General features: G+C 56.5%; 1 protein-coding gene across 2 annotated transcripts; it reads right to left on the bottom strand.

Moving 5' to 3' along the window:
• Positions 1-741: 741 nt before the first annotated feature.
• RCC2 (regulator of chromosome condensation 2) lies at positions 742-25907 on the bottom strand. 2 transcript variants are annotated; one of them, XM_028108606.2, is made up of 13 exons: positions 25830-25907; positions 24382-24670; positions 19216-19309; positions 15752-15895; positions 12872-13003; positions 12378-12466; positions 11029-11143; positions 8899-9065; positions 6848-7028; positions 6489-6594; positions 5534-5606; positions 3863-3940; positions 742-3142 (listed from the first exon to the last, which is right to left on the bottom strand). In XM_028108606.2, exons 2-13 carry the CDS (start codon positions 24661-24663, stop codon positions 3038-3040), a joined length of 1566 nt encoding a protein of 521 aa, XP_027964407.1. In that variant the 5' UTR covers positions 24664-24670; positions 25830-25907; the 3' UTR covers positions 742-3037. The 2 variants fall into 2 exon arrangements, with proteins under 2 accessions (XP_027964407.1, XP_027964408.1); XM_028108607.2 differs by lacking the exon at positions 25830-25907 and adding an exon at positions 25714-25801.

Below are 25907 nucleotides of genomic sequence, written 5' to 3'. Positions count from 1 at the left end.
TGATGGGCAGTGCCACTGGGATGGCAGTGGGGGGCAGACAGGGAGGGGAGGGGGGGCTGGTCTGAGGACCGAGAGCAGCCAGCAGCTGAGAGGCTCCACAAATAGTGGCGGCCGTTGGATGCTCTGAGTGCAGGTGGCCGGGGCCCAAGGGAAGAGCTCAGCCGAGTCAGCTGGGACCAGCAGCCTGGGAACAAAGGGGGTCAACCCAGACACAGCAGTGTCTGGGCTTCGGAGCACCCGACTGGCTCCTCGGTGCCCCCTGGTGGGCAGTTGGCTGTACAGCGGCAGGTGGCTGGCCCTGGCCTGAAGCACCTCTGTGACCAGGGCTTACGTGGCAGGTGACAGGAGGGCTTGGGCTCCCCTTGGAAGTGGGGTGGGGGGGGAATGAGGACAGACGTTTCTGGGCACATGGACCTACCCCTGTTCCAGTGCTTTTCCGTGCCTGAGCGTTTGCCCTCAGAGCCCCAGTGGGGCAAACCCAAACCCCTTTTTGAGTTGGGCCAGTGAAGGGGGACACCTCCCTGAGGGTCGCAGGTTTCCGGGGAGAGGTGGGAGCTCCACTCACCTTCAACCCCAGGTTTAAGCCTAGAAACTGAACCGAGCTCCCCTGAAGCCCATCTTTCTCAGGGGAGCCTTGGCATGCAGGGTGCCTGCTTCGAGCAGAGAAAAACGGAGTTGCTCCGCGTTCTTAACAGCTGATACTGGTTCTACTGAAAAAGAAGCACAAAAGCCAAAACAGAGTAAACAGCGATGTCGTTTATTTAAAATGTTTACTCCAAGAAATATATATATAAAAAAAAATAAGACAATTACAGCACTAAACCAGGCACCTTCAACCAAATCACAACCTCTTCTTGAGTTCTCTCCCCTTTGCCCTGAACCCTCTCTTCCAGGGACTCCTGCAAGAGCCAGAAGGCGGGTCAGATGCCCTGGGGGTCGGCGCAAAGTCCTCTCTTAGCCCAGCCTGGGCCAGGGCTCTGCTTTCTCTTGGAGTGCAGGACCACCCCCTAAATCCTTGTCATGAAGGATTTTTTTCCCCATTAGGAAGTTCATTTTAAAATTCTAAGCCAAAAGGACTGATTGTGGCAGAGAAGAGGGCCATCTTCACCCGGAAGTTCTGTGCCTAGACTGCTCTAGTCCCTGGCAAGGGGCCCTAAAGTAGGCTGGTGGCGGGTTTCAGACTAGGCCCCTGGAAGATCGGAGCCCTGCCTGCCCCGGAGCAGCTCCCGCAGAGGGGACCCCGGGGCAGCCGTGCGGGTCCAAGGGGCACATGCGCCGAAGCCCCAGTCCAGGAGAAAGACTTGTGTCTGGGAAAACGGGTGGGTACCCCGCATGGAAGTGAGAGCCCGAGATGGTGGCTTTGGGGGTGATTTGGACAAATCAGGTTAGTTTAGCAGAAGCTTCTCCCCTGGACTACAGACTGACAGGACAGCAAACATGAGCGTGAAGTCAGACTAAACGCAGGCCGCTCTCCTCGTGCAAGGCCTTGGGACCGGCCAGGACAGATCCTGTCAAATGCCCTGGAAAGGCCGAAGCTGCCGTAAGGCGTGACGGGGGACGGGCAGGGAAAAATGCAACAACGACTAGATCATTTTTGGCATTTTAACATCGAGACAATGACAGGTGGTAACAACAGCAAAGCAAAGAATAAAAAAAAAGACCCATATTCAACTTTCCCATCCACCCAAGTGTCACACTGAAGTTCCATCCCCATCTCCCCCAGAAGCACCACGGAACTAAAAAATCTATTTTAAAGCACCCAAACCAGTCCAGACCCTCTCGAAACCAAGAGCCCCAGCCACAGCTGTCGCCTCTCCTGGGTCCAAGTGAGCGGAGGGGTCCGGGAAAGGCACCTCGTAACTCACGCAGAGCAGCGCAACGCCGGTGACGAGCTCGGGCAGAGGGCACGTGGCGGGACGCGGGGTGGCAGTCACAGGTCTGCGCTGACACGCGGGGAAGGGGGACTTCTTCAGGAATCCCAACTATTTGGTACCACAGCCAAGCAAGGCGACCAGAGAGCTGGGTTATAGCAGAACAGGACCCCGTGTCTCAGAGCCAGGGTCTGTTCCAGCAGGATCCGGCAGGGGACAGGGACAGAAGCACAGAGGTGATAAAGGCTGGTACGTAAAGGGCTGATCCTTGCAAGGACTCCAGAATGCACTTTTTTTTAACTGCTGGCTGATCAATCTCTAATGGCGAGGGCTGGCCAGGCAGGCCTGGCTCGTCAGAGGAACCTTAGAGCCGCCTGTGAACCAGACACATTGTCCCCACGTCTGCCCACCCCCCAGGTCCCCACTGGGTCCACAATCACCTGATTTTCATTTGGACTTCTTTTACAGCTAAAGTAGATAAAAATGGCTAAACACAGACCCCAGAGCCCCCACCAGGGGGGAAATGGCAGATTCTATTAATGTTGCAGCCAAAAGGCAGTGGGGCTTACAAGCAGCCAAGGAGAGAAAGAGCAGGCCAGCCTCGGCTGGTCTACAGGAACAAGCGGGAAAGAAAGTGACCCAGATGCTTCCGAAGCAGGCGGGCGTGATTTTGGATGGAGATCCACCACCAGGACGGTCTCTGTCCAGCCGCTGCTGGTTCCCGGAAGGGACATTTCTTTCTGCGTCAACGGGGACTCCTCTCCCAGGGAGCCCCCGCTCGGATCACAATGCTAGTTACAGCTGGAAAGGGGTGTTCTGAGAAGTGTATTTAGGAGCAGGAAGAAAAAGAAAAACAACTTGAAGGGGGAAAAAAAAAGCCACCTAGGTTGCTCAAAGTTTCTGCCTCTTTTGTAGGAATGGTAAGTCAACTATGAGCAAATATTTTAATTAAACATTAAGAGAAAAAAAAAAAACCACTTTGGAAAGCATACAGAAAAGGTAGTCGACGTTGAATCACTTATAAAACGGAAACTCAGGGAGTCTAACAAAAATGCACCTTCGGTCAACTTCTGCTTTCTTAAATTCCTCGTTTGACGTCCCGTCCCAGTGCACGTGGAACTGACAGCTGCCGCGGGAGGGGTGGAGCCGCGGGGGCTCCGGGAGAATCAGAGGGTCCGGGGGTTGTACTCTGGCAGTTTCTTGATCTTCTCTTTCTCGGTCTCGCTTTCATCTCGAGCTATTACCAGGGAGTGTGCGTAGCCCATGGCCACCTGGGGGAACAAATCAGCGCTGGATGGGCCAGGGCCCGTCCTGGACAGTGGAGCTGACAGCGGGCTACTGGGCACCCTGGGCCGGGACCATCTCCACGCCCTTTGCCCCATGGCACTAGTGTCCACGTGACCCGTTACTGACGCCCTGCCAGCCAAAGCCTTCCAGGCTGCCACCAAGCAGGGATTCAACGCTGTCAGCAGAGACCAGAAGGGACGTGGGGATCCGGCTCCCTGTTCCCTCTGCCTCTCTGGACCACAATCCTGCCTTGTGTGGGGGCACATGCCCCATCTGTGTGTTGGCAGACAGGGGCGGGCAGGATGGCTGGCTGGACAGAAAAGCAGGAGCCTCACCCACCCCCCCATCTGACCCCCCAGCCTAATAGTGCACAGTCTCAGCTGAAGGTACAAAGCAGATGTGAGTGGTACCCTTGTCCCCAGAACAAACCTGCCGTGGCTGGACTGTGACCAGTGTCATTCAGGCTAAGAACAGCTACGGAGCCTGCCCGGCTTGCCCCTGTGTGTCTTCCCACTGATGCGCATTCCCCACCAAACCTCTAGCGCATGATGCGGCAGAAAAGCCGCTCAGGGAGACGAGACCAGCCTCAAACAGGCTCACGTGCCCAGCAGCAGGGCACGTCAGGTGTGGTTTGGCACAGCCTTTCTTCGCTCTGCTACCAGCCCCTCTAGCTTCTTCTCGCTGGTCCGGAGGCCCCCGCTCACCTGCTCTGTGAAAATGCCATCCAGCGTCTTCACCTCTTGAGCCGCGGTGGAGGACTTGGGCTTGTGGTCCCCATAGCCCTGGCAAAGCGAACAGAGACACAGAGCTGGGGTCGCTGCGGTATAGTCCAGATACGGGAACCATGGTGACATCTGTGGGGACCCCGGTGACCGGGAGCCAGAGCCAACGACGGCTGGCATGGTGACAGAGCCCCGCCATGCCTGACACCACGGCTGGCCTCGTGAGCAACACCTACCCGCAGAAGTGCTGCCAACAGGGGACTGATTCTCAACCCGAGGAAGAACCTGATGCTGAACTGTCACCTGTGCAGGTCTGTGTGGTAACGGGCACCTTTTGGGGTGGTCACTGGGGAGACACCAACATCACGAAGAACACTGGCCGTCCCACACTCCCCCTGCAGGCTGGAGACTGAACAGCCCCCGTCCCCCCCAGACTCTAGGACGCCAGAGCCAACGGGCTCTGCTCGAAGACTGCTCCGAGGGAGTCACGCAGACCGGGTGGGGATGGGGGCTTCCAGGGCCAGCAGAACCCTCCGTTCCCAGCTCCATCTGCCGCCAGATGCCTCCTCGCACCTTCCCGTTCAGTGAGTGCTTCCTCCCAGATGCCCTGCCGTCTCCTCCTCACCCCGAGACACCACCCCGAAGTCCCCCTCGTTCCCCTCTGGTTTCTAAATTTGGTATTTGGAGTCTCTCTCTGATAGGCCCTAGAAACACCTGGCCCTCTCTGAGAAGAATCCACAAAAACTGGGCCAGGCTCAGTCTCCTGATTTCGGGGCTGCCTCTGAGAGGCCGGACTGTCTGCTGCCCGAGGGCCCCCGTGGAGTCCCAAAGTCTGCACAGAACACCGAAGACAAGGCCACCAAGTCCCAGAGATGGCTCAAGGGACCAAGAAGCGCCCCCCTTCCCTCCTCTCCATCGCCCCTCAGCTCCCACCCACGAGCAAGGCGGGAAGGGAAATAGACCGTCTTCCCCACAGGAAATAACAAAGAGGCTGAGGATCAAATCGCATCTAGAACGGGCAGACCGCCAGCCGAGCTCAGCAGCCAAGCTGTTCTCGATGAAGAAATTAAAAGTTAAAGACTCATCAGGCACCAGAACTGAAGAATCAGACATTTGGTTGGGGAAGGCCAAGTATGGGTGAGAAATCGAGGGCCATCGGTTCTCATCAGTCAGGGAACGGAGATTAAAAGCAGGCAACACAGACTCCGACTTATTCAGGAAAAATGAGGGAATAATGTCCCCAAGGGACCCGAGAGGCTGGCCCCGTGGCACACCGCTCTGTGGAGGAGGAGCAGGTGAAAACCCAGGGGCCACACCGTGCCCGATGCTCCGCTGCTCTGGCTGACGGGAAACCTCCCAGAGGGGAGCAGAGAAAGCACCCCCTTCCGTGTCACCGACACACCTCAACCGCACTACAAGACCACAGGGAAATGGGATCTAAAACTGCCCTGTTCCCATGTTTACAATGTAACTGTGAAAGACTGTTGCCGTGATGTGATGGGCACAGAATCCTCTCCGAGAGCTGAGGTGACCCAAAGACGGCAGAGCATCGCAGCCTTTCAGGAGATGCCCGTCTTCAGGAGGCACAGCCCGTCTTCAGGAGAGCCCGGCTTGGGTCCCGCGCCCTGCCACACGGGCCCCCCCCCCGCTTACCAGCTCCCCGAAGGTCGGCGACGGGCCCCAGCTGATGGTGCTCTCGTCGGCAGCCACGATGATGCTGCTCTTCCTGCAAAAACGTAGGGGCTGTCACCAGCGTGGCCAGCAGCCCCGGCCTCCATGGGTGCTTCCTGCAGACTGCCCGCTCAAGAGCAGGGTGTGACCTACTAGCATTAAGATCAAGTCCATCCCATTAAAAACTCTGCGAGGCATGCATTTACCACTACACGCACCAGGCCAATGGGCTTCTCCGAAACCCTCAATGGTGTCCCATGCAGGCCCCAAAGCAGAGCCCCCAGACAGCGCCAGGAACCAGCCCCCCACCCCCAGACCATCCCACCAGGAAAGGAGGTCATCGAATCAGGATGGAGCGCTTGTTCCAAAGGGAATGGAACATGGGCAGCAAAAACTAACATAGACGGGGCTAGACATTCTGGCAGAGATGAAAGCTGGAGCCCCCCTACTGAAAGACACTGTCCCCCCACCCCCCCCAGCCACCTGGCACTTGATTAACATAATCAAACTCCTCACAAAGAAGTGCCAGAGAACTCAACAGGTGTCCTCAAAATAAACTGAGAAGTACTGGCTCAAAGACAGCTTCTTCCCAGCTTGTCAAGAGTATAACTAAAATCCTACCATGATGTTCAACTAAAATTATTTTAACCTGCAAGATGAGCAGAGCCCACCAAGCCTTTGAAGAACAGAAACCGTCAAGAGGGCATTCCCTCTGTGACGGCAGGAAGACAAGCCGTCATCTGTCCTAGGACCCACCAAGCCCTCCTGCCCCAAACAGTCCCTCCCCTCCTGAACTCTGGTGTATCTGATGCCCTGATGGGGGAGTCAGGGGGGTGTGCAACGAAGCCTCTCAAGGGAAGAGGCCCCCTCCCCTGGGTGTCCACCAGGCCCAGGAAGGGGACAGACGTCCTGCTCACCAGGTGACACGTCCACATACCCACAAGCCAGGCTCCGGATTCTCCAGCCACAGAGGTCCTGCACGGCCTTCGGGTACATGGTAGATTCGCGGGACGTGTTGGTGGCCCCCCAGAAGAACAGGCCACCTGGGGAAAGACAAGATACATTCCCACTGTGACCACACATGCCAAGAACTAAATTCTCCTCTTCAGTAACAACAAGAAGAAAGGAAAGACACCACACACTAGGGACAAGAGAGGAACATTCTGTCTGACAGAACACCAGGGTTTCGGTCTAGGAACGCAGAAGGACTCTGCAGCTCCCCACCCACCAGAGTGCTCATCTGCCAGGGAGGTTCTGCACACCCACCCCGAGGCCCAAATGGGGGAAGTCACTAACCCACTTCACTGACAGCAAACGAGCAGGTGTAGCCGGCGTAGATCTGGGACGCCCCGCGCCCAGGGAAGTCGAACAGCTTCACCAGGCGAGGGACCATCTCATCCTTCTGCTCGGCATGGCCCAGGCGGCCGTAGCCTCCGAAGCCCCAGGAGAAGACACGCTTCTGAGAGTCCAGAACCAGCTGTGGGCGGAGAGAACACACAGCATTGGGACAGCCCCCCCACCTAACGGGAAGGGACGAGAGGAGCATTGCTCTGTTGCAGAGAACATGGTAAGAGGCAGAAATGCTGCAGATAAGCCGAACCTGCCCCCAAGGCGGGGGAGGGCACAGGGCATTTCCTCTTTTCCTCGGCTGCGGACGCTACTTTCTGTCCTGAATTATTCCGTGAAGTCACAAGTCCCCCTGGTTCCTCCTCAGATGCATGAGCGTGAGTCTCCAGAGGGCAGGTCAATGCACCGGGTTCCCCCATCACAGTGTAGACGGCACTGCAGAAGGAACCAAGGCAAGGCCGGCCTGCCTGGGACTCTTCCTTAGACACCCCCACCCCACCCCGTTCACAGGGGACCTCCATCTGGTCACGGGGACTGAAAACAATTTAAAATTGATCTTCAGGGAACCCCCGTAGCTCAGGTATGCACCAGACTCTTGATCTCAGCTCTGGTCTGGATCTCAGGGTTATCAGTTCAAGCCCCACGTTGGGTGTGAAGCCTACTTAAAAACAAAACAAAACAGGCGCCTGGGTGGCTCAGTTGGTTAAGCGACTGCCTTCGGCTTAGGTCATGATCCTGGAGTCCTGGGATCGAGTCCTGCATCAGGCTCCCTGCTCAGCGGAGAGTCTGCTTCTCCCTCTGACCCTACCCCCTCTTGTACTCTCTCTCTCTCTCTCAAATAAATAAAATTTTTTAAAAAATTAAAAAAAAAAACAAAAAAACCCAAAAAACTTTTCCTTCATGGTGTCTTCATTGTTCAGCATTTGAATGGTGTGAACGCACACCCTCTTAAAATCACTTGACGTAAGAGGCCTGCACAAGATCCACCTTTGCTTTCCCAGACTGCACTGGACAGAATAGAACCACAGATTTTAGACTCCAGGGGACCAAAATCTCCTAGTCCACGTCACTGAGCACTAGACAGGGAGCATTGCAGGGAAGAAGCCATGCCTGAGGTCACTCGCCAGTCAGCCAGCCACACACCAGGAGACGACCTTGGTCTCTGGACTCCCAGCCCAGTGCTCTTTCAACAGAGAAGAAAGCCAATTTTGACTCACAGACATTCTTGGGCAAAATAACTGCAAAAAGGCAACAAAGATAAACAAATACCGGGGCGCCTGGCTGGCTCAGTTGGTGGAGCAAGCGACTCTTGATCTCGGGGCGTTGAGTTCAAGCCCCACGTTGGGTGTGGAGATTACTTACCAATAAAATCTTACAAAAACAAAACAAAACAGCATGTACACAAAAACCGCACTGCCATCTATCCAAAGAGATCTTTTTTTAAAATATTTTTTTTATTCATTTGACAGAGAGATAGCACAAGCAGGGGGAGGGGGAGAAGCAGAGTCCCCGCTGAGCAGAGAGCCCGATGCACGGCTCGATCCCAGGGCCCTGGGATCATGACCTGAGCTGAAGGCAGACACTGAATGACTGAGCCACCCAGGCGCCCTTATTCCAAGTGATCTTTAAGGGAACAGCCTTCACAGCTGAAAACCATTCAACACCCTCGATATGGGGGGGGATCATCTATGGACCTAGAAAGAGGTCTGTGGTGCTCTGTTAGACAAAAGCCAAGGCTAGAAAAGCACTTACAGTAGGATTCTGACCCCCAAACGTCTGTCCTTAGCTGCATCTCCAGAAGTCAGAGAAACTACTAAAGCACTACAACCCGCGACAACTGAATGGTTGCAAAGCCGTGGGAGGAGGGCAGGATGTCTCGGATCTCCGGGATCGGTTCCCGGCCAGAGCCAAATGTTGGGACACCAGAGCATACACACACCCTTCTCTGAGGAGGTGATGCTCGGGAAGCAGAGGAAAAGCCAGAAACCCTCAAGCCTTACCGTGTGATTAGCTCCACAGGCCACATCTCGTACGACCACATTTGGAACTGGCAAAATCTGCCCGTCTTTCGTCTTCTCGATGAAGATGGCCACACGCCGGGGGACCAGCTCGCAGTCATACTCTATCCGCTGCGCCCTGGCGATGAACTTCCCGTCCGAGTTGTGCCCTGGGGTGACCAGAGCCAGGCGTCAGGGGCGGCCGAGAGCACGCGCCCCAGCCTGACCCATCGGAGCCTCATGGGACACTTCTGTCAACCAACGTAATGCTTTCCCATTTGGGGGTGCAACCTGATCAGTACCATGAAATCGACTTTGGGGGATGAAACCAATTATTTTTAAGAAATGAAAGGGACAGAATAGGCAACACCCGAGAATACTGTCCATAAGGAGGATGTTGTTCTGTAAACATTCTTTGTATGTGCCTCTAACTTTTGGATCAGACTGTAACGCAGACATTTCTGACTATGAGCCATGGTCACAGAAGCCAGAGACCCCGGGTTCAAAGGAATGGCCTACCGAGTATGGTCTGTGCCCCACTTGGCCCCTGGATGGGCCAAGAACGGGAAGAAGAAGCTCAACTCACAATCCCTGAACTTGAGTTCTTAGGACTTACCGGTAACCTAAACATGTCATTACGGGTATTAAAATACAGTTAATGACACATGCTCGTGTCTGCCTTGCCTGACGCAGTAAAATGTGTCATGAGAGCGAGCGAGAGAGGGTGGGGGCGAGTGCGTGTGCTGGGGATACACTTCTCTAAGGTTACATTTATATGTTCTAATTCTAAAAGGAATCTCTCTGGATTTGGACAAAGAGATTCAAAGTGGGTTTCAAAGAAAGCCGAGAAGGAGGACCGATTTCCGCAGATACGCGTAAAGCCAGTATCTCAAACGACCGGGCACCTGAGAGTCTGTATGAAGTGCTCCGACTGTGTGGCACACGGCCCCTGCTCAAGGACCAGCCACTGTCATCACTACCAAGGTCACGGAGTTTTCACTCCAGGAAAATCCACCTGCTCGTCCGCAAATCCAGGGCAGCCAGAGACGCAGCAGGGGAACCACACACACTTCCAGAAGGACACTAGAAACACACTTCCGGTGTTTTGCCCGGGGTTGGGGATGGCACCAGGGCCTGTGGCCATGGAAACGGTTTCTCCAACAGTCTCTGGCAACTCCCTGGCAACCAACACTGCATGTGCGTAAGGGGCTGTTCGTTCTTATTCACTTCTGACTTGAGGTATATTTAGTTTCACAAAGTCACTGTTCCCTGGAGTCTAAGGCCAGCGCGATGCTCCTTGTTCTATTTATACCTTCTTCCATCTGCCTGCTCTTAATGACGTGGGGACCCGGCAACCCAGATACGGGGGCCGCCGGGATCCGGAGTGGCATGCAGCTGAGACGCCAGCAGAGGGCGCCCACTCCTCACCTCCTACTCGCCAGGGGCTGGGCTGTGGGAAGGCGCCAGAAGGAAAAAAAAAAAAACAAAAAAAAAAACCACAAAACAAAACAAAAAAAACACTTTGGTGTCAGATGGGAAAAGAAAATGGAGACCTTGTAAAATCAGGATCGAGAGACATTTTCCACTTAAGGGAACCGCTTTCTGAGCTTTCCCTCTCTACTCAATGAGACAGACGTGAATGTGTTTCTGGAGAAATGAGTGCGTTCTGTTCAGGGACGGAAACGAGAGGGGTCCCAGTCGCAGGGAAGGGGGCTCAGGTGGACACCAGGGGTAGCCGCCCAGCCTAGGGTTTGCACAACAACCTTTACCTTGTGTGATGTTCTCACTTCTAATAAAGACAAATTCTTAAATATGAAGCCAAATGAAAGTGTTTTTTTTTTTTCTTACAACTTTGAAATCCTTTTACATATAAATGAATTCCCCTCCCAGAAAAAAAGAATCCTTTGTCAGACTCCAGCCCTGACTTACTCATTAAGGCCAAGCCATTGTAATGCTCCACAACCCTGTGATTTAGGACGTGCTGTCCCAGTAAAGGGGAGATCCACTTAATGGATCAAGGCTATTATCTGCCATCAATTACCCACATTTCCAACACGTGTGTGCAGGCCCACACTGACTTCTAGTTCCAGATACGCAGTTAGCTTACAGAGCTTTTAAAAAATGTTTCCATACCCAGCTGACCATATTCAGGGCACCCAAAGGAATAGAGGTTCCCTTTGCAGTCCATTATCATACTGAATTCAGCCCCACAGGCCATTTTGGTAATTGGCTGGCCGTTGTACATTATCTGAAAAGACAAGACAGCAGACTCTAAGACATTTTTTAAAAGACTGATAAAAAGCCTCCCCCCTTTCTGCAGGTCAGTGTGAAACACTTATTAGATTGCAAAGGAAACTGAACGGACCCAGGAATTGTGAGGGCCAAAGCCTAGAGTGTACATGAAGAAATACCCTCGTGACCCTCACCTTCCCAGCAGAGTCGAATCCCAAGACATGGCACATGCTGCACCTAGCCCCGAATTCCCCAAAATGCCCAACACTGCGCCCGGTCAGCACAGGCCTCAGCCGAGCAGCCCGGGTGGGAGGGGTAAAGAAACAGACTAGCCCACATATAACCCCCAAACCTCACCCTGCCACTAGCAAACAGTGCAGCCTCAACTTGGAAGACAGACGCTTTCTCCCACTCCTTACCCTCTGCAGAGACGCTAGCCTAACTAGTCCCCACGGAAGGTGTGGACAAGACATAAAACCGTTCAAAGTTAGGAAATAAGACAGCCAAGGCCCCTGAGGAACTCAGCATGGGCTCTGGAAACACACGTCAGACGGGACTTGGAAACCGTGCTATTATCACACCCAACAAGTGTGAGCCCTGGGCCCTGCGCGTCACTCCCGGCTTCCTCTAGAAACTGTCACTTCCTCCTTCGTGCAAATGGCAGACGCAACGGGGACGTTTCAAAAATCCTTCAAACCCCAGGTAAGCTTGCACAGTCTCTTTTACAGACCAGGAGATGTGATCCCCCGCCTTCATCCTTCAACCACTAATCAGAGGCTCACTAGCACGTGGCTGCCTTCCGTTAGTAGTCCCTCTTAGGTGTGATCGCCACCTCTCTGTTGGAAGCACACGTTCCTCAGGAATAAAAGACCGCCTAACTCCTGTCTGGGTGCTAAGCCCCCGGCAGGTGACGCCACACAAGGTCAGAACTCAAAAAGTATTTGCAGTGAAAGACAAATCCCATCCATCCAACATTTCTCACTTTCTTTGGAACAGAACAGGCTTAAAACAAGGTCTCTGTAGCAAATTCAAGCAGAGAGAACTGTTTTCTGGAGGTTTTTCAACCGTGGGCACCTAGGAAGCGTGCTTTCAAGACTATAGCACGTGAATTCCACTTCAAGACTCTAGACCGTTTCCACAAGGCATCGACTAAACTACAGGGAGCAGTGCTTGGTGTCAGCCTGGAGTATCGAGCACAAAAGCAAAGAGAGACAGAGGCCCTGGAGCCAGGAGAGGGGAGCGTGCGGCACCTGCGCGGGGCTCGGGACAGCGTCTGTCTGGTTGCCGAGGCCGAGCTGCCCCATCTTGTTCTCTCCAAATGCAAGCACGGAGCCTGTTTCTGGAAGGAAAGAACAGTATCACAGAAGGGAGAAGAACACTGAGGATTCTGAACTCAATTTGGGATCAAAGGCTCCAAAATAATAACACAGCTCCTTCGTCAGGAAGAGCGCAAGTGAGACCGTATGGCAGAGGTGGGGCGGGCAGCTCAGGGCAGAAGCCCTTCACGGCCAAGGCCGAGTGTGCGGGGAGGCATTAGGCACGGCCTCCGGCCTCTGCCTCCTGGCTCGCCTTCCGATGCCAACAGGAGGTGGGTGAGGTCATCAGCGGCCCCGAGAAGCTCCCACTGGGGCTCTCTGGGCACCTTTCTGATCCTGACCAAGAGCCACAGAGGCAACTCCACCCAAAGCCCAGGGTGGACCGTGTGGCCTCCTGCCCGATTCAGAAGAAACCAGCTGCTCCTTACCCGTCAACGCCAGGGTGTGGTTCCGCCCACATGCTGCAGACACGATCACTTCATGGCTCAGACCCTCAATGAGTTTGGGGGCTTCTACCCTCTTGGTGTCACCGTGTCCCAGCTGCCCCTTCTCGTTGCGACCTGCAGATCAAGAGCAAGATACAGTGGGAAGGAGAGAGGGTGGCCGGAGCAGCATCCCGGGAAAGGCAGACACATCTGGGTCCCTCCGAAGGCGCCCTCCAAACGCGACAGCCGAGAACGAGGCAGAAGCAAGCCCCGGCTCTTCTGCCAATGGCCAACCCACTGGGGCCGGCAAGTGGGGCCGGGAGACCAGGGTAGGATACACGCTGCCATCCCCAGAGACGGCTCCGCAGGCTGCTGCCACCTCCCTCACCTTCTCTGACCCGCTTTTCTGGGACAGCGGCTGGGACCCGGCCAGGAGCCCTTTCCGTGGCTCTGCTACCGAGAGACAGACAGAAGTGCTCAGTTTGCCCTGGGTGTCCCGCACAGGCACTGGAGCTCATGGAAACTCCCAGTTCTCACTCCACCTGCCAGCCAGCCCACAATTCCCTCGCTCCCTTCCCTCCGAGGTGGATTTTAAGAGGGGAACCATTTGACCCCCGCCCCACACACTTGCCCTGGGTATCTTCATGGACCATTTGGTTCATTTCTGATCATCGTTTCTTTTTACCTGCCTCGGAAACGATGCCCCCAGAGCAGTGCCAAGCGCGTCGCCTGAGGACCGCCCTGCACAGGGCCCCCAGGCAGGGGCAGAGGACAGGACCGCCCGGCCACGAGCCCTTCCCGGCGGGGCCACCACAGCCTCTGGAGCCACACGGGCTGTGAGCCGAGGGGCACAGGCCTTCCAGCAAGGCCCTTGGGCTCCACAGCAGACACGACAAGCAGGATGGTCCGGGAGGAGCCCCTGCATCTCCCCTGCTTTTCAACACGGACTTACCACAGTTCTCAAACCGAAGAGCTCAGCGGGCCCCTCACAGGTCCCCCTGGCCAAGAGAACCACCACCCGCGGCTACCCACATTTGGGAGATTTCACAGGGCCAAGATGTCACGGCACCTGGGGGCATGGGAGGGCAGCAGTTCACACCCTTCCCCGACAATGACCTTCGGACCTTCCATCATGAGAAACATGGAGGGCAAAGCCACAAGGACAGGGACCAAGCATCCTGAGGGCTGGAGACGGAAGGGACTGGCCGGCTACAAGAAAAACCGTCCTTGAGCTCTTGCCCGGATTCCAGCCCTCCGGCCCGAGTGCCAAGCACCAGCTTTTACCGGGAGTCGTCCAAAGTCACCAGGAAAGGCGTGGCTGCTCAGCCCCTCAAGAGGCCCGAGTGGCCGACAGGTGCGGACCCCTCAAGAGTGACATGCTGTGGCACTGAAGCTTCCAGATGCCAGACAACATCCCAGGCCCGTTTCAAGCAGCTAACCGTGGCACTGGGACGTAGCCCCCCCACGCCACCACCAAGTCCGTTTGTGGGGACACAGGTCTTTGCTCAGGGGCCAGGCTGGGTGCAGGGCCTTCTGCACCACTCCCTGCCCACAGGGCCAGCACAGAGCACATTTTTAGAAGCACCATGTAAGTGCGATTCAGTAAAGAGATCAGAAAGAAGATATTTCAAGTTCGGAGCTCTGAGAGACTGCTGTGTTCGGTGTTGGAACACTAGGCAGAAGGGGTGTGCTCTGGGGGAAGGATACACCTCTGAGCCAATCGGGGAAAAGGAAAACCGTGGCAATGTCAGCATGTCATCAAGAGACTATAAAGTTTAAATTTGGGCCAGACACACTTGTTAGCTTTTTTTTTTTTCCAACAGCATTACAAAATTAGCAGAGTGCAGCAAGACAACAGATGTTAATATATTTGGACTTTGGTACAGCAGCTCATGAAGTTGCAAAAAACGGTTCAAACAGACTGAAATAAAAAAGCAGTCATATGGACTAAAAGCTAGCCAAAGACCAGAAACAAAGGGCGGGGACAACTGCCAACACACCCAGCTGGAGGAAGAGTCCAGGAGCTACCAGAGGGCATGGGGCTAAACTGAGCCTTAGTCAGTACCTGGATTAAAAATCTGGGAAGAGGAAACAGGCAGCGGTGTGTGGGAGCCCCACGGAGGGGACCAAGGATAAGGGTGCCACGTCCCACGGACCCGGGCGAAGGGCTCCAGCAGGAGAGCAACTGCACTCAGAAAAAAGTAAACGCAACTGTCAGGAAATCTAAGAAGAAACAGGCACCGAGCGACTGAACCTGCAGTCGGGTGTGATCCCTCGAATCAGAGGGACAAGATCGCAGAGGCACGGCGGCCAACGCCACGACGTGGCCGGTGGCACTTAAAGTGGCAAGAACAGAGGTCTTACGTCAACACTGTGCCACGAAGCAAGAAGGGGGGGGACTGTCTGCCCAGGGGACAGTGTGTCTAAAAGAGGAATTCAATTCTAGGTGTCTCGAGATCAGAAAAATCCAGGTTCAATCAGAACGTTCAGGAAAAGACTGCTTGAAAAAGAGGATTCGGGCGAGCCTGGGCAGCTCAGCTAGTTAAGCGTCTGCCTTTAGCGTGGGTTATGGCCCCAGGGTCCTGGGATCAACCCCATGTCGGGCTCCCGGCTTCTCCCGCTCCCTCTGCCCCTCCCCCACTCATGCGCTAATAAAAAAAATCTTTCCCCCAAAAAAGAAGATTCAAAGAGTTCGGTGTACGAGCAAATGGCAGAAGGGTGGAGGAAGGGGATGCACTTGCAAGGAACAGGCGAGACCAACTGGAAATTGGGGAGAAGAAATACGGCTGCAAAAAGGCCACCCTTCCAGGCAGAGGAGAAAGTCCGCCCCACGGGGGGGCTCACCCCCACAAGTCACCCTGTCCCACCCGACCCCAGACTTACCCCAGCTCCACAGCTTCCCTTCCGTGGTGATGAGGAGGCTGTGGGCAGCACATGAACCCGAGACGACTGTCCGCACCCGGACCCCCGACAGGCAGCCATATCTATGGGGCCCCCACAAATTCTGACCGAGATTGCGGTAGGCAGCTGCAAAGGGAAGAATGCAAATCAAACACCCAGTGACTGGGGGGGGCAAAAAGCACCCCAAGAAATGTCACTAGCCACAAATGATCCACTCTCCTACAATATAGAACCCCCGGGGTGCTGCGTCAGCCTCGCATTGGGAGGCTGCCCGAGGAGAGAGTGTGCAACTGAAACAAACGGACCACTGTCGCCCCACCTCTGTCTCTGGCCCCAACCCACAGGGACCTCAGACCCTCGTGCATCGGCTGCTGAGCATGTCCACGTGCAAGTGGCCAAAAAGGGACGGTGCTCTCCCTCCTGCTGGGAGCCCAACCCAGGAAAGCTGGTGGCGGACCCAGCATCTCCTTCCCCATACCCCTTCTCACCTTCCCCTGCCTGCCCTCCACCCACCTCGGCCTCGCCCCTACAGCCAGAGGCTCCTTTTGGAGTGGGGTCTGAGTGTCCCCATCCTCGCCAGAACCACCTGCCCCCCCTTGCACATCTACCAGGCCCCGTGCAGGGGGGGCCCCAGTTGACACCCCTCCCCTGCCACACGGTGTCCTCCTTTCTCCAGGGTCCCACTGGAGCGGCCAGGTCATGGCCCATGCTTTGCCATGTATTCCCTCCCACAGAATGCCCTTCCATGTCCCCTGCTTGTTCTTCAAACCTCATGTCAAGCACCCCCTCCTCTGGGAAGCCCTCCATGCCCACATCCCCCTTTTAGCTCATGGCTCCCACACACCGGGAGGCCGATCACAGCACTCAAGCCTACTGAACTCATGTGCCTTCCAGGCCCTAGCAACCCGAGGGCCTCGCCAATGCCTGGCACCCAGGGAGCACCCAGGAACACTGAAAGGCGTGTGGGTGGGAAGAACACAGCTGCTTCCTTCAAAACTCCCTCTCCTTCCCATTCGTGGACAGGGCGTGGCCAACGTTTTGCTTAATACTTTCAATTTGGGGCTCTCGAGGACAGAGACACGAGCCACGAGCCACGTTTCTCGGTCCGTGGGGACCACTATGAAATGCTAGCAGCTGCCACATCAACCGTGTCATGTTAATCTGGATGTCGGAGCCAATTACGAGGCTGCTCAGTTACCAGGCTCCAGTGGAAAAGCATCGGCAACTCTTCGAGGCCAGTCCTGCCCTGCCGCGCCCCACCAGCAGAGGGCGCCAGGCGCACCCTCATTCACTTACGGGGCCACCGCAGTCAGCAAACCCCCCCGCCCCCGCCACAGCAACAACCCCGAGCTGCTCCACCCTGAGACACTCTGCTCTCCCGGAAGGTGGAAGACGACCCAACAATTCCCTGGAAAGAGCACACCAAATATGACCGCCTTCAGGGGTTCTGCTGAAGTCTGTTTATCACGAAGGCGAAAAGGACAGTGGCAGGACTGACCCGTGTCATCTCTGGAAAAAACGCACAGCGCCCGGGGACACCGTGGAGGGACCCGGTACCACAGGAGACCCAGCCTGAAGTGGACCTGTCTCACAGGGGGCCAGACGCCCTGGTGTGCCGAAGCCTCTTCCCTACGGCAGCTCCAGCAGGATCAATGCCCGAGACGCCGAGAGCCCAAGGTGCAGGATTTGTCCCGGCCCCTGAGGAACCCTGTCCATGTGATCCAAGTCAAATTCAGTGCCTGGCAGCAGTGGCGGCTCCTCAGCCAGGCTGGCGGTCAGGGGATGGAGCACAAGCCACCATGTCATGCTGTCAACGAAGTGGGCATCACACCGATTCCAGGGGCTTCGTGGCAGTGGGCACCCCGGGGGGCTGCCCGGCACCCCCTCCCAGGGTGCGAGGAGACTGGGAAGGGCCAGGGCGGGAGGAGAAATCCTCCTCCCCTTTGGCTCGCACCAGCGGGACAAGTCCTCCCCCTTTTCCTATAGTCTCGGTCACGGAGGGCCAAAGGATACTTTAAAATACTTAGGAAGAACGTTTGTTAATTACATGAAACTTCACTTGCAGGGAGATCCATTAGGAGAGCAAAGGCCGGAATGGGAGAAGACAAAAAGGCAGTCTTAAAATACACCCAGAAGGCCTTCAACCAGGGCGTGAAAGTGGATTTTAAACCACAGGCAGTTTTCCTTCCCTCTGGGCCTCACCGGGGTGTGGGGAGCCCGGCACCCCACCCTATGTCCGCAGGAGACGGCCCATACTCTGCCGCTTGCTTTCCTCTAGCATTTACTTCCCAGCTCCAGCCTGAGCGTGTGTGATTGTGAGCCGGGCACTCACTGGAAGAGCAGCTCGGAGATGTGATTCGGCACCCACACGGGGCCGGCAGGGAGACAGTGGCCATCACACCCCGGGAGGGGCTTCCTGGACACCAGCCCGGGGGCAGGTGGTCCTTTCCACGACAGGAGGCAAAGGGCTCGGGCCCCCTCCGGCTCAGCCAGACCCCAGGCACGGCTGGAAGTCCTGCTGCATTCACGGAATACGATGATCTCCTCCGCCCAGCTTGAGGCACCAGGGAGTGTCCGTGTGCAAATATTTGTTCGCTGGGCGATGTTGGAAAGTACTTTGGGAATCTTTCCAAATGAAATCAAGAAGCCATAAAGTGTGGCGACAGGCCAGCTTCACTTCTCTTGGATGGGCCAGTATCCTCCTGAGGAAAGATACCGATTTTCTAAAAGCCACTGGGAACCAAAAGCTACTTCTTGGGGTTTCTCTGCTCCCTCCACTCCACACTGCTGTTCGCTCCGTCTGGCCAGTTACCGCAACAATTTGGCAGCGTGCAAACTCACGGACTCTTCTGTAATGTCTAACGAGCTGGACATGTGACATGTGACAAACGTCTTGGACATTCTGACATCCCACAGGACCAGCCTCTTCATGTTCATGAAAGTAACTCATGTGAGGAGGATGGGAAAAAGGTGTCCATGCTATCTGTGACTATTTGTACTCTTCCCATTTAATCCTAAACGGAACTAGGTTTTTAAAATACATAACTGTGAGGGGCGCCTGGGTGGCTCAGTCGGTTAAGTGTTTGACTCTTGGTTTTGGCTCAGGTGGTGATCTCACGGTTGTGGGATTGAGCCCCGCGTCCAGCTCTGCGCTCAGCATGGAGTCCGCTTCGGATTCTCTCTCCCTCTCTAATAAATAAATAAAATCTTAAAAAAACAACAACACAGAACTGTGAAATGAGAGACTGGCACAAGACCAGGGTTCAAGTCCTGCCCTGTCACTAGAGGGACTGTGTGGCCTCAGGCAAGCTGCTTGGCCTCTGAACAGTTCTGTCAACGCAGAGTACCTACCTGGTGGCTCCTCACAGGAACCACACGGGACACCTAGCACACAGGAAACACTCGACAAACTGTAGCTTCGTAGTTTTAGAAACCGGGTCTCATACCTTGCTGTTTAGGCACTTCTTTTCGACCAATCAAGTCCCAGTTGGTTGCCCCAAAAATCAAAAGCTGCCCTTTGCACTTAGACCCTTCAAGTTTCTACAGAGAGAGAGAGAGGGAAAAAAGGATTAGCTTGCAATGCAGCTTCCAGCTTTGGCAGTCTGTCCCACGACAGCCAGAAACAAAAGAAAAATCATCATTCATTATTCGTGCCTCCCCCCGCGGCTCGTACCGTGAACAGAGGCCCAAGGTGGTCACCACCTCATCAATGTGCATAATCCCAAACCTGCCACGGCAGCTCGTTTGAGTGGCCCAGGCTCATTTTTATCCATTGATTTCTCTTGAAAATACCTTGTGCAAGACACTAAAAAAATCAGGTACATACATGGCGTTTCCTTCCACCCTGCAAACTGCCTTAGAGGTAACCCCAAGAAGCCAGGCGTGGCGTGCAGGGAGTCCTAAAGCGGCTGACCTTGGGGCCAGCAGAGCCCTGCATCACCAGTGACTTCGGACCGGCCCTATGCATGCTGCCTGCTGTGCCTGGCGCCTTTCTGGGGCGGGGGGGGGGGGGGGGGGCGGGCGGGGGGGAACAGCATCAGAGCACCGTGTGACACGGGAGATCCCGGCTGGGCCTATCCTGGCTGCCGACCCGTGAGCCAGGGAAGCAGCGGCGAGCGGGGACGGGGCGGCTCCGGGGCCGGGCCCTCGGAGGGAGAGGCTGTGTTCCCTGCCCCAGGACTCCGGAGTCCAGACGCTCAGCCTCCCCACACAGAATGGCGCTAGGCCCACACACTGCTGGGTGGTCGAGGGGAGGACGCGCCACTCAAAAAGGCCACTGCCCAATCTGGGATGGCACTCTTTAGAATACTCAGCAGTGTGCTGCATTAATGAAATGTCCAAACACGCTTTTAAAAGTTGCCTGTCAGGCGGAGATTTGCTTCTGAACCACGCACCCAGGTCCCTGCGGGGGCCAGGGAAGGGGGACTTCCCTCTCTGCTGTCATCCTTTATCTCACCACCCCAGGTCACCGAAAAGAATGGTTTCCTTCTGTTTACAGAACTGTTCTTGGAAAGCTTGATGAAAAAAAGCCCCCCCCGCCCTGGTCATTCTAAGCTCCAGGTGGTGCCTGCCCTGGCGGGATGCTTGGCGACACGGTCCGTGCGTTTTTAAGAGGAACACATCTTCAGGGGGACGCTGTGTGACCCAGACCTGAGGCCCCGTCCTGCAGGCAGCACACGAAGGGGAGCCCAGCAGCTGGGGAATGAGGAGGACCTCATCACACGTAAATTATTGAGAGAACGACCTCCATCGGAGGACAGTCCCAGCCCACAGCACCCACGGGCTCGGGTTACTTGAACGGGAGCCGAGTTTCCCTCAGTTATCTCCCCTTTGCTTAGCAGGCAGGTCTGGCTGGAACACTCTACAGGTCTACCACAGAGGATGAACAGCAGCCAGTGGGTCCTGTCAAGTTTCCCAAGGAAGGAGCGGCCCTGGGTCTCTGCCAGATACCCGGCCCGGCCCCCCACGGCTCCTCGGGTGTGCGTGGAGAGGGCAGCAGGCGACCCCCGGGGGCGACGTGACCATGAAACCACGACATGGAGGGGCATCTGCCAGCGTGGCCGCTCCCTCAGACTGCAAGAGCTTCTGCGATGGCCCCGGGCAGGAGCGGGCTTCCTCTGCGCGAGGGAGCAAGGGCCTGTGGGTACTGGGCTTCTCCAAAACTCCGACCTTTCTGATCCAAGGCTTGTGGCGAGCCTACTCTAGTCACCGTGGTCAGAGTCCTCCAAAGAGACTGTTCTCTTTCTCAGGTTTTCCTGTCCTGGGTCTTATGTCCTCACCCATCAGATGAAGCTAACGGACTAAACTTCATGCTACGATCTGCACAGCCGTTTGCCATAGGCCACCCACTTTATTTCTCCCTGATGTAATTCTTCCCTCTACCTTCTAGGAAAGAAAAATTTCAAATAAGGAACAGAACTCCTAACACCCTTTAAATCACAGCCCATGTCCCTCCTGGTCACAGACCTGAGCTGGCCTGACAGGTGGGAGAGACCCCGATGTCTGCGGGCTCCACCCGGAGGAACCCCAGGGATGGCTGTCGGGGCTGAGGGACGGAGGCTCTGGGACCCCTCGAGGTCTAATCCAGCTTTCCCTGATGGGCCGAGAGAGTGCTTTTTGTGACTAAAGGCTATGTGGCGGTGAAGCCGGTCCAACAGTCTCCCCAAGAGGATGCGTGAATTTCACTCCACCTGCTGCCTCCCGGCACCCCGGTCATGTACGCTGGTCCAAGATGAATGGCCACCGCAGAAAAATGCACTGAGCTTCTTCAATCAACAAGATGGGATTTCTGGTTCAAAGCGATTTCTGAATTATTGCCCAAGAGCAAAAAGCATGTTTATAAACCTGAGAGTCCACCTTTTAACATATATCCTTTTAGGAAACCGCTACCCCCGGCAGAGGGAAGGCTGCTCAGAGAAATGCCAGCAACGACAAATTCCCTAACGGGCTATCAACTAGAACAGACTTCAAAAGCTCACTTTTTGGTCATATTTGTTTGGCCCTTGCAGATGGCACAGACTCGTCTCGGGGTCCACAAGACCTTAGCACCCCAACACTGAAGAAACCACAAAGACCCGCAGAGCTGGCGACACTCCCGTTTTCCAGAACTCTGCCAAGGTGGCCTGCATTACCTCCAGGGTCACAGGGCTCACACTTCATGCACCCTAGACCACTGTAAAATGCTCATCTGACAACACTACACGTAAGCCCGGCAGAGCATTTCCTGAGACTGAAATCCTAAGACTGTTTTACAAAAATACACTCCTTTACTCAAGGCAACCTTCCCCTCAACCACACGAGTATCTGGGGTTCACAAGCCCCGACTTCGGCTTGGAGTTCCAGACTGCTCCCAGCAACTGCTTTCACACACACACCTCCCTCAGGCAGCCCTCCACAGTGAGGCTTGCAAAATTCTCCTGCAAAAAGCCTCTCTGGAAACAAGCGAGGGACTGCTGGTGGCCCGGGGCAGGCCTGCTTGGCAGGAGCGAGCTGATGCTTCCCTTGGAAGCCAGGAACCTGGGGCCAGGCAGGGGGACCCACGCCGGTGGGAAAGCAGCGGGGCAGCACGGGCCTGGCCTTGACTCTGGACAAACTCAAAAGATGCTAACAAAAACTGGAAACTTAGGGTGTGCATCTTCCACGAGGCATTTGGATGCTCAGTCTCACTAGTCCAAAGGAAACTGCACTACTGCTTGTTTTTTAAGGGGGTGGGGGAAGGTACGTACTGATTTGTGTACGTGTATCCAGAATGTACCAGGTTTGCGAGTCGTAAATACAGAGCAAACGCAAACTGCAAGGCACTGCTGGGTCTGTCTACTCCTGGGGGGCAGAGGAATCTCTCAGGAAGACTAAGAAAGTGCCGTTCCCATCAGACAAGCCGGCGTGTGCCCCTTTGCACACTCTCTCTGGGACTACATGCTTGGGTGAACCTCAGCATTGGGGTAAGGATCGCTTCCTTCACTTCGGGACAAGAAAACACGCTGCTCCGATAGGCTGATTGGAACCCTGCAGCTGACAGGCGCTCCGGCAACACAGAACACAGCACAGACAGAGCCCCGCCGGCCCTTCTGCTCCCTTTCCCTCCCAACACACGGGGACTGGAAGGGCAACCGGCTAGAGTCCCGCACAGAGAATTACATCTGTCAAAGGAAAACCGTTCCTGTGCTCCAGTTTCTCCATTCCGGCCAGTTCCTGGCACAGCCCTGGTCCCAGACCCGAGGTTAAGACAGTTCAGTGACACGGGCTCTCCTCCACCATCTGACGTGCTGACCCTTTCAACGGGAGGGCAGCTACGAAGCATTTTCACATAACACTTTGCATAGGGTTTAAGGATGCCATCAGTATACACCTGAGCCCATGTGGAAATTTACTGCCATGGGATGCTGGGACAAGGCCCTTAAACTCTGTGCCTCAGTTTCCTCATCTGTAAGGCGGATGAAGAAACGCATTCTTGTTAACCATTTAAACACTGAGCACCTCTGAGGGAAGCACTCTTGATACTGCTAAGCCTCACACACCCTTTGGGGGCAGAAAAGGGTCTCTCCAGAGTGCCTACACCCCAAATGGAAGTTCTTACTCTTCTGGGGCTATCTGAAATCTGGCCAATGCTCTGATCCTCTCCTGAACACAAGACCCACAAGAAGCCCGTGGGTTTCGAGGATCGCAGACCCCAGACTAAGATCTCTGGCTACGTGCAGGGTTTTGCAGGCACCAGGAGCTGGTCACGACCTCAATTAAGATCTGCAGGCCCAACTCCAACGAGAGAATTGAAGCCCACTCAAGGGACGGGAGATGCTTCTTCCCCCGGGGAGGGAGGGGGGGTGTACACGGAGCCCGCACCGACCACCCGCGCCCTCCGACCGCAAACGTTGAACAAAGCCCCAACACCTTTCAGCCCCGGGGGCTTCCCGACCTCAGGGGGAGGGCTCTCCGGAGCATGCGCCCTCGCACCCCGCCCCGGCGCCGGCCGCCCCCGCCTCCCCGGCGGCGCGAGACAGCGCAGGGCTGCATGAGGCATGCGCGGCGGCCGCCAGGCCCCGCCCCCCCGGAGAGCCGGAGCCGAGGCGGCGGGAACCTCAAAGCCCCGGCGCAAACCGCCGCTCCCCGCAGCGCCCCGGCGGCCCCCTCCCCCGGCGGCGCCCCGGCGGAACAGCGGCCGTGGGGAGGGGGAGGGGAGCCGGGAGCGGCGAGGGCACCGGGCGCTGCGGCCCGCACCCGGCGCGCGCGCGTCCCCTCCTCCGGCCCGAGACAACTTGCAAAAGTCTCCCTTCCCGGGGCGGGAGGGGGAGGGGAGGCGGAGGGAGTCGGCTCGCGCGGCGCCGGGGGCGGGGCCATGACCCCTCGCGCGGGCGGGCGCGGGCTCCGGCCGCCCCTCCCCCGGCGGGGGCCCGGGGCGCGCGCCCCAACGGCCAACGGCCGCGCGGGCGGGGGCGACGGGGTCGGCTAGGCCGCGGCCCACGCCCGCCCCCGGCCCGCGCCCTTTTGTTGTGCGGCGGCGGCGGCGGCGATGATTCAGCCCGCGGCCTGCGCCGGCCCCGCCGCCCCCGGCCAGGAAGCGCAGTGACGCGCCGCGGCCCTCGCCCCCCCCCCGATCCCCCCGGCCCCGCACTCACGACGCGCTCCTTGGTGTGCTCGGGCTCGGTGATGATCACGGCCGCGCCGCCCGCCTTGGCCGCCGCCGGCCGCGCCGCGCGCTTGCCCCCGCCGGGGGCCCCGTCGAGCTCCAGGCCGTCCTCATCGCCGCTGCTGCCGCCGCCGCTGCTGCTGCTGCAGCGCTCGGGCCGCTCGCGCTTCCTGCCGGCCGGGCCGCCGCGCTTCCTGGGCCCGGCGCGGGCCGTGCCGTTGCCCGAGCTCGGCTCCTCCCAGGCCGCCGCCGCCGCCTTCTTCCTGGGCATGGTCGCGCTGGAGGAGACACGGGGCAGCGGCGCACAATGGACGGGTTATAAACTGCGCGGGGGGAGGGGAGTGCAGCCGAGCCACCGGCCTCCACTTCCTCCCCTGCCCTCCCCAAAGTGGCGGCCGCGGGGTGGGCGGAGAGGGGGCGAGCCGGGAGGAAATCGCGCCCCTCCCGGGCCCCGGCGCGCCTCCTCCGGGGAATCCCGCACGGGAGCCCAGGTCTCCGACTGCAATCCGCTTAAGGAAAGAAAAAAAATGGAGACACCCCCCCCGGGCCATCCTCAAGTTAGGTTTGCCTACATGGCATCACCATCGCAGCCTGGTCCCCAAGAAAGTAAAGGGAAAGAAAAAGGAGCCTGCGATCCCCTAGCTTCTAATTAGAGAAGGCTCCGGGATACTTCAAAGATCCCCCTTTGAAAGAGCTTCCCTCCTCCCTGGCCGCCCCACCTGCTGCTTTTGTCTCCGCGCCCCCCTCCCGGAGCCCCCTCAATTAAATGCATTTCTCTCCGTCGCCCCCCTCCCCCGCCCGAGCCCCCAATTCCGCGCCAGCCTGGGGGTTCCGACCTCTGGCTCTAATTAGCCTAATCCCTTGGGGTGGGCTGCCCCCGGCGAGAGGGGGGCGAATGAAGCCGGCCCCCAGCCCCAAACACCTGCTCGCACAGACACGAAAAATAAAAACTTTAATGGTGCCCAACTCTCCCGGCCCCTCCCCGAACGTGCGGCCCAGCCGGTCCCTCCGATCCCGGCTGCGAAGTGCCCCGCTCCGCCGCTACTTTCCCCCAGCGTCCCTGCGCTTTCGCCCTGTCTGCCTTTTTTTTTTTTTATTGATTTTGAACAATGGGATCTCTGTCTGTCTCCGATTAAACCACGTGGATCCGCCTTCCTTCCCCTTTTTATTCATTCAATCCCCCAACCCCCCTTCCTTAGGGTTTGTTTTTTTTTTTTTAACCTTTTCTCCTTTAAAAAAAAAAAAAAAGGAGGGGGGGGGAAAAAAAACTTTCCCAGATCCCGCAAACTGAACATTGTCGATTTTCATTTTCAGTCCCTACCTGGTTGGAGTGATGAGAAACCGGACAGAAAACGGAAGAGGAGCAACTAAAAGATGAACCGGAGGGCTTTTTTCCCCCCTCCCCCCCGGCCCAGACCAGGGCTCCAGCCCACTCACCAGATACACTTAAAATGTAAATACGAGCTTCCAGAACAAATGCTACAACACAAAACAGAAACACATGTGCTGCCGGGC

This window comes from Eumetopias jubatus, unplaced genomic scaffold (assembly GCF_037043125.1).
Source record: "Eumetopias jubatus isolate StellerSeaLion01/CBP00866 unplaced genomic scaffold, mEumJub1_p1.0 scaffold_4, whole genome shotgun sequence".
In the NCBI taxonomy this organism is placed as follows: Eukaryota; Metazoa; Chordata; class Mammalia; order Carnivora; family Otariidae; genus Eumetopias; species Eumetopias jubatus.
Note: the sequence above shows the minus strand (reverse complement) of the source record. Positions and strands in the feature narration are given on the sequence as shown.

Coding starts and splice junctions, on each gene's coding strand:
- RCC2 (XM_028108606.2), bottom strand. CDS start 24,663: ATGCCCAGGAAGAAGGCGGCGGCGGCGGCCTGGGAGGAGCCGAGCTCG. Junction 12,467..12,871: donor CCACACCCTGGCGTTGACGG/GTAAGGAGCAGC, acceptor CTTTCCTTCCAG/AAACAGGCTCCGTGCTTGCA. Junction 3,143..3,862: donor ATGGCATTTTCACAGAGCAG/GTGAGCGGGGGC, acceptor TTGTTCCCCCAG/GTGGCCATGGGCTACGCACA.